We start from the raw sequence: 7,372 nt of genomic DNA, 5'->3' as shown, positions 1-7,372 counted from the left end.
GTTCACTAGATTAGGATGTTTTACCACTAACCACTATGACATTTTTAATTAAGTTAGTGAATTTCCATATCATAGTAGTAGGATGGACATTTTGCTGTTTCTTGATGAGATGAATCTGTTACCTGTATAAAAAATGGCACCATGTTGTCGGATTTTGTTTATTTGATGATCCTATTCAAAATTCTGGATGATTGCCATCTGATTAGCCAAAATCAAATGATTGAATAAACTTAGCTGAAATTTAGGGGATTACAAGGGATAGAATCATAGATTAATGTTCATTAAGGGTGGCCCTAATTTGATTTCCTTCTTCTAGATAATTCATTCCAATCATCTGGATCCCTTTCCTTTCGAAATACAAACATGGGAATCATTGAAATAGTTCTTTGATTAAAAGAGTATGATTCTTATCATACATTACTCCATTGGACTCCAATGAAATTGGAAATTAAAATATTTTGATTTGAAATAGTTCAAAACGCGTTGCAGAACGATGATGTCTAATTCTATATAACTCTTAAGTCTCCACTCTGAATGCTTTGTTCAAATGTTTGTTTGCAGCATTAAAAAATAGTGGAGACAATGTATGACTTTTACGAATTAATTATGATTTATGAAATGTGATAAGATTTCAATTACTTAACTAGTTAGAAAGAGTACTCCAAAAATTATATTGATTTTGACTGACTTTGTCATTTGAAAATGTCAAAATAATCTTCAAGTCAACTCTCATTTAACACGTAAACTCAATATTAAATTCCTATAATGTTTGATTTATAATTATCTTATCTTCATTTGTCTTGTATCTATTAATTCCATCCTGTCAATTAGAGATCTAAAGAAATGGAGTCTTGCCAATTGATACTAATAGCATTCTTGTTTTTGTGTAGTCTTAGCTATGCTGATTATAGTAATGGTGATAGAGGTTCTATGTGCATGGCTGGAAAGGATAATTCTACCTGGAATAATGCAGTGCAGCACAATCTGAACAGTGTATTTAATGCCCTGGAGCGAAACGTGAATCTTCACAATGGCTTTTACACAGACACGGCTGGGGAAAAATCCGACAAGATTTTTGGCCTAATTCAATGTAGAGGCGACGTTTCTGTACCAAATTGTGCCAATTGCACACAAGAGTCGTTCAAGTTGGCAGCAGAGCACTGTGACAGAAGTAAAAGTGCAACAATATGGCAAAAATGGTGCTTTCTTCGATATTCAAATCAAAGTTTCTTTGGAGTTTGGGAAAAATCTGCAATGGCTACATATGATGATACTGATGTGGACGATCCATTTGTGGCTTCAAAAGGGCTGGCAATGATGGGGACACTCGTGTCCGGAACTCCCAAAGAGCCTCTAATGTTTGCAGTGTCGGAATTAGATGTTGGACGCAGTGGGAAGAGATACGGCATGGCACAATGCACTAGAGACTTGAGCAGGTCCGATTGTGGAAAATGTTTGGACTATCTGTTGACGAGTTTAGGGGGCCATAGAAGGGAATGGGAGGCTTACGGATTGGGTTGTAGCATGTGGTATAGTGATTATCGATTCTATTTCAACTTCTCGACCCCTAAAAATGCCGGTGAGACAAGTGCTTTATTTATTGGCTTCTCTTTCTGTTATAGCTAATAACGTAGATTATGCAATACTTTATTTCTTTAAAAAAAAAAAAATGTTCGTCAATCGTACTATCATATTATATTATACGATTTGTCTAGAAGGGTATTCTTGTTGAAGACTAAATTTAAATAATGGAATTTGTAATATTGTTGGCTGACAGGTTTAGAGCCACCCCTGAATGCAGGTCATAGACGTTGGACCGGAAGACTTGAAGTTGGAATTATCACTATTACAATGGCATTCGTAATGTTCCTCTAAGCTATTCAATATCTCCTCCTAAAGATAGAAAAATAAGAATCATTACTCCAACTCTTATTTATTTGTTCAAATTAATTATAAGCTGCGTTTTAGATTCTTGGCTTAGTCAGAATCAATTCATGTCAAGTTGTACATGACTAGATTTAGCACAGATTTCATACATGTCTGCTTTTTCTTTTTGTAGTATTATCAATAACAGTCGAACTTTCTTTCCTAGTAATGTTAATGATATCAATTGGAGAGAACAAGAGAAACGGTTTACAAGTGAGGTGATCTATTGAAACGTTTAATTTAGGATACAAGACTTCATTGGGAAACTAAAACATACCATCTCTTTGCCAACATTATTATTATTCATAGAAAATCAAGATTAACATATCAAAACAAATCAATCCAAAATCATCTTTAGATTATCATCAGATGGTTGAGAATCAGTAGAAGAAATTGGAAACAAAGTACTAATTTTCAATTTTAAATTGACGAGTGCTAAAACCCAATTTCTGTGCCTTAATTGTTGTATATATCGCTTCTTTTCCTCACCTCTCCGTTGCGTCCAGTCTTCACTCCTGGTACACTTAGCTTTGCCATTTCCCTGGGGACATCACTGAAGAACAAGTTGTTGTTTTTGGCACATTTGTTCATAATTGGTACTGTTGACCATAAAAAATACGTCAATAGAATTTCGGTCACACCTCCTCCACATACACATGACCTGCACATTGGAGCATCATGTTCGGAGGCAAAGGCTACCGAACGAGAAAAAGGTCCAGCAATCGTTTGCACTCCAACGATCAAATCAACAGTTGAACGAGAGATAATATTATGAATGCAAGAGAGGGGATTAAGGGATTTGGCCTGGGTTAGATATTTTCATCCCTTTGGTGAAAAATGAATTTACATATGTATAGGAGAAGTAGAAATGGGCCAAGTTCCAAGCCCAAGATAAGGTATTTTGATTTAATAGGCCCAATCAAATTAAAATTAAAATGTCGAGTTGGCCAACGTGGGACTCCCTCCATCACGCGCATGCCATGTAATTTACGGATATAACAATAATCTTCCAAGTTAGAGTCGTACATTTATGTTCAGGTTAAACTTTGAAATATAAGTGGTCAAATATGTCGAGTTTTACGCATTGTCTCAGAAATATAAAACTGCTCCAACAAGTGAAGATTTAAGAGCTGCCTAAAAATATTTATCAATCTAAGTAGGTGAGTACTTATGAATTACCTTGAGAATATAAATCATTCCAATATATGAGGACTTGCGAACTGTTTCAAAAATATCTATGCGAGCCCAAACAAGTGAGGGCTTATGGATTGCCTCGAAAGATTGATATCATATATAATTTGTCAAAATTTCAACAATATCTCCATTGTAATATGGACTAAACCAACCTACAACATAACATAATATCTCCACTGCACATATATAATGTAAATTGGGATCCATTCGACCCCTCCTAATACTAATGACGATAGCATAAATAATATTAAATTTCTCCAAGATAGAATATGCAGAGAATCTATCATGTATCATAGCAGATGATATGTTGTTGATAATGAAATGAAAATATAGATAGCACGACATATGTACTAGCTGCATGAAAATAATGTCATGGCATGCGTACTAGTTGAAATGTATAATGCATGTGCTAGCAATAATAATGTAATAATACTAAGATAATAGTACCACAACAGTTCCCTAATTTCAGATATGAATATTCATATAATGTGTGGACCTTTAGATAAAGATGATGCTCTGAAGATAAGTTGCCGAGGTGATGCTCTGGACGTAAGTAGCGAAAGTGAAATACTTCATTGATGAATTCATCTGAACTTTGGTCAAAGTTGGTTGAGAGCCTCTTAACTGCTATTTCCTCTCCATTAGCGAGTACACCCTAAAAAAGCATCAATCACCCTGTGAAATACTTTCATATGAACCATATGTTTGGCACATGATGATAGATAGTAATGGTTTTAAGATATTTAGTATCATTTTCAAAAGTAGTAACCTTAAAGATGCCTTCTCCGAGCTTCTTTGTATCAGAGAAGTTATTAGTAGCCTCTTTAATGGTGTTGATCTCAATAAATGGGTATTCCTTTGGATCCAAATTGTCCGTTACTCCTCTAGAACTATGGTTCCAAAATTCGAAGTTGTTATCCCATTGGTAAGTTGTTTGATCACCTGAAATTGCGATTTCCCCTAGAATAAAAATTAAAATAGTTGGAAAAGGTGAAACCATGTATCAGAAAATTATACGTTTAAATTGATAAGATCTACACTTACTGATCCAATTGAAAGGACTGGAATAATCCATTTCTTGAATGAATGCCCTGTATACAGCTTATTCAAGAACTGGTACAAGAAAAACAAAACTGCAAACTTGGAAATTCAGTGAAATGATAAGCTTGCTTGGTACAACATTCTCGTCTGTCTGTGGATTATTCAGAAAATTATACGTTTAAATTGATAAGATCTACACTTACTGATCCAATTGAAAGGACTGGAATAATCCATTTCTTGAATGAATGCCCTGTATACAGCTTATTCAAGAACTGGTACAAGAAAAACAAAACTGCAAACTTGGATATTCAGTGAAATGATAAGCTTGCTTGGTACAACATTCTCGTCTGTCTGTGGATTATTAAATTCACTTTTCTCTTCAACAAAATTGTATAGCTCAAACCTTAAAAAACAGCTACAACTAGGAAGTCTTGTTCCTCGAGAATAATATAGATCCAAAATTTCAGTTATTGCGGTCTCCAAGCTCTCTAGGCAATCATTTGGGGACAAATCTTTAGTCGACTGCACAAAGGCATATATATCAGTACTATTCGTTCAGTTTTCCTCGAAGGGTCTCCTCCTCATGGGACTGCATATCAGCAGAAGGATCAATAGCCGCAATTTTGGTAAGTTTATTTAAAGTATCATTCCCAGCAAATCTAAATCGTTTAGGGTCTGAAACATTTTTACTGTTATCCAAGGGAAGGTTTCCAGTAACATTCAACTAACCAAAGAAACACTACAGCATCATACTTGAATAAACAAAGCTTTAGAACACAGATAAAGATTGTAGACCCTATAAAGATTAGCCTGATATGGGCTATTAGTGGAGAAGTTAGCCGTATCGCAAAGCTGGAAGAGAGGATCTGGATGAGCAACATCATGAATATTAACGGATTACACAGAGTAAGACAAGAAGAAAAACATGTTTTGAAGAATCTTGGTAAAGGGCGATGTGAATATTTTTCAATGTATCTACAGAATTTGAAAACAAGCGTCTTTATTTGTGGGTCTGTTAATCGATGACTTAAAATTTCAGGATTCAGGCTGAAAATGAAATCTACATTGGATTGTATGTAGATTTTGTAGTTCAAGAAAAGATGAATTTGCAACACAATTTCCTTGCTATTACAGGACAAGATAATTTAGCGAAACTTGAAATGCCCAGTTAAGAGAATAATTCAAACAGGTTTAGTAAATTACTAAATTTAGTCTTAGAATGCATTAGACTATTATTCATTATTAATTCTATCTAATCCGTAAAATGTGTTTCCAAAACCAACGTACGCTTTTGTAAGTGAAGAAGCGTTTCTTTAAGGGTACTGTCCACTTGGCACTTACCCACTGGCTGATTTTTTTCACATGGATCTGTGTTTGTTGAAGAAAAATTTGGATAGTTGACCTAAATCAACGGGTGTGGATTAGATCCATATTATTTTTGACTCTTGGTGGGCCATTGGATAGGTTCAATGGTTTTCATTATCACTCACTTGGTTTTCTCTCTCGGTCTTTGCGATTTTGGATCTTTTCATATACTTCATCTTTTTAAATAAGACCTATGGTTAACTTGTGTATATTAGATCTTGGCCTTGTTTTATGGCCTTCGGTCTACTGTAGATTCTGATTGTAGTGTTGGTTGTATATATTGCCCTGACCGAAATGTTTTGGGGCTTTTTTGGTCGGTATTGAACTGTAAAGGGTGATACTACACTTGTGTTTGGGTCTTGTGTCGATTAGGCATAAATTATTGTGAGACTTTTGAAAGATCGATGATCTATTGTTGAGTCGGTGGTCTCTTTGTTGTATTCCAAACTTTTATTCTTTCTTGAGAGGTTCTTGCACATAATGACAGGCTTTTACCTCTGCGCTCCCAGAGTAGGCTTTGTCGAACTAGGTGACCATTTTTGTGTGTTGAGTTTACAGATTTTTGTGCTATTTGTATTGTTATATGTTTTCTACAACGTGATTTATACAGCAAGAGTACGGTATCAAATTTTATAATATAGTAAAGAAGGATGTTAAACCCACGAGTATTGTAATTCAATTTTTACTAAGTAGTATAATTATGTAACTTCAATTTTATTTAGATGAATTATTGGTTGAATGAATGTTTTAAACTAGTATAACATGATTTGTTGTGACAAAGTTGATGAATGCACATTATCAAGATGAGGAAGCCAATGGAATGATTTCATCTAACTCTCAATTATGATTCAAAGATTTCCAATTATTCTAGTTAACTTTTCTATATTTAAAAGCAAGAACTCTAATATATTTCTCTCTTCTTTCTCGAGTGTTGGCTAAAAATTACTTCTAGATTCCAACTCAAATATCTCTATTCCGAATTAAAATCAAGAATTTATCAAAGTTTTGGTTCTTTTATGGAGTAAGCTTCATAGATCTTATACTTTCTCTCGAAACCCATAAAATCTATGTTGTGTTAATCTTATGATCATACCTAAATTCCATTCTCTCGAGTGTCGAACTTGAATTCTATTGATTTTTTAGATTGCCGGCATTGCGAGGTGAAAAGATAGACTGCACATCCTTCAATATTATTTTCATAACCTTTTCTCTCGATGTTTGATTGAGGTGATTCAAGATGTGATGGGAAGACAATTCAAAGGGCTACAACTTTGCTTCATAAATCATTTTCCAATTTGATCGTTTGCTACGATGAATATGGGTCTCATTATGAGATTAAAACTCTGAAGCATAACTTTTCGGTTGAAAATTGACTTGTGATCATATTTTGACTAAATTTGACTCCTTTGACATCTTTCTTCATCCAATTGACTCCTAGCACTCTCGGATCTTTATTGGGAGGTTTAAAACAGCTTTTGGTTATTTTTATTTTAGTCCCTGAACTTTGAATCTCTTACAATTTGACCCCTTTCTCCAATTTTTACTTATTTTCTTCAATTTCATCAACCTATATCACAAAATCAAAACACACATTAAAATGCTCTAAAAGTCATAAGAATTGGCTAAATATCAAATTTAGATAGTATATAAAGTATGAGTGAAATACACTCATCAAACATCCCAAAACTTAATAGTTTGCTCGTCTTCGAGCAAACACTAAACTTAAGAAGAAAATTACTAACAAGCACACGCACAAATAAATTAAGAAAAAGAAAACACATAAAATATATTTAGTTAGATAGTTTGCCTTCATAGTTCATGATTGAAAACATAATGTCAACTTTAT

General features: G+C 34.1%; 1 protein-coding gene across 1 annotated transcript; it reads left to right on the top strand.

Moving 5' to 3' along the window:
- The first annotated feature begins 828 nt into the window (after positions 1 to 828).
- On the top strand, positions 829 to 2,088 carry LOC111396517 (cysteine-rich repeat secretory protein 38-like). The gene is made up of 2 exons (XM_023022934.1): positions 829 to 1,579; positions 1,778 to 2,088. The coding sequence occupies exons 1-2, from the start codon at positions 844 to 846 to the stop codon at positions 1,873 to 1,875; spliced, it is 834 nt and encodes a 277-aa protein (XP_022878702.1). The 5' UTR covers positions 829 to 843; the 3' UTR covers positions 1,876 to 2,088.
- Positions 2,089 to 7,372: the final 5,284 nt, after the last annotated feature.

Source organism: Olea europaea, chromosome 6 (genome assembly GCF_002742605.1).
Source record: "Olea europaea var. sylvestris chromosome 6, O_europaea_v1, whole genome shotgun sequence".
NCBI classification, from domain to species: Eukaryota; Viridiplantae; Streptophyta; class Magnoliopsida; order Lamiales; family Oleaceae; genus Olea; species Olea europaea.
The sequence above is the reverse complement of the archived record's forward strand: the minus strand, read 5'-3'. Positions and strand labels throughout refer to the sequence as shown.

Excerpts from the sequence above, each read along its gene's own strand:
- LOC111396517 (XM_023022934.1), top strand. The coding sequence starts at position 844 with ATGGAGTCTTGCCAATTGATACTAATAGCATTCTTGTTTTTGTGTAGT. Across the intron at positions 1,580-1,777 it reads CTCGACCCCTAAAAATGCCG|GTTTAGAGCCACCCCTGAAT; the intron begins GTGAGACAAGTG and ends GTTGGCTGACAG.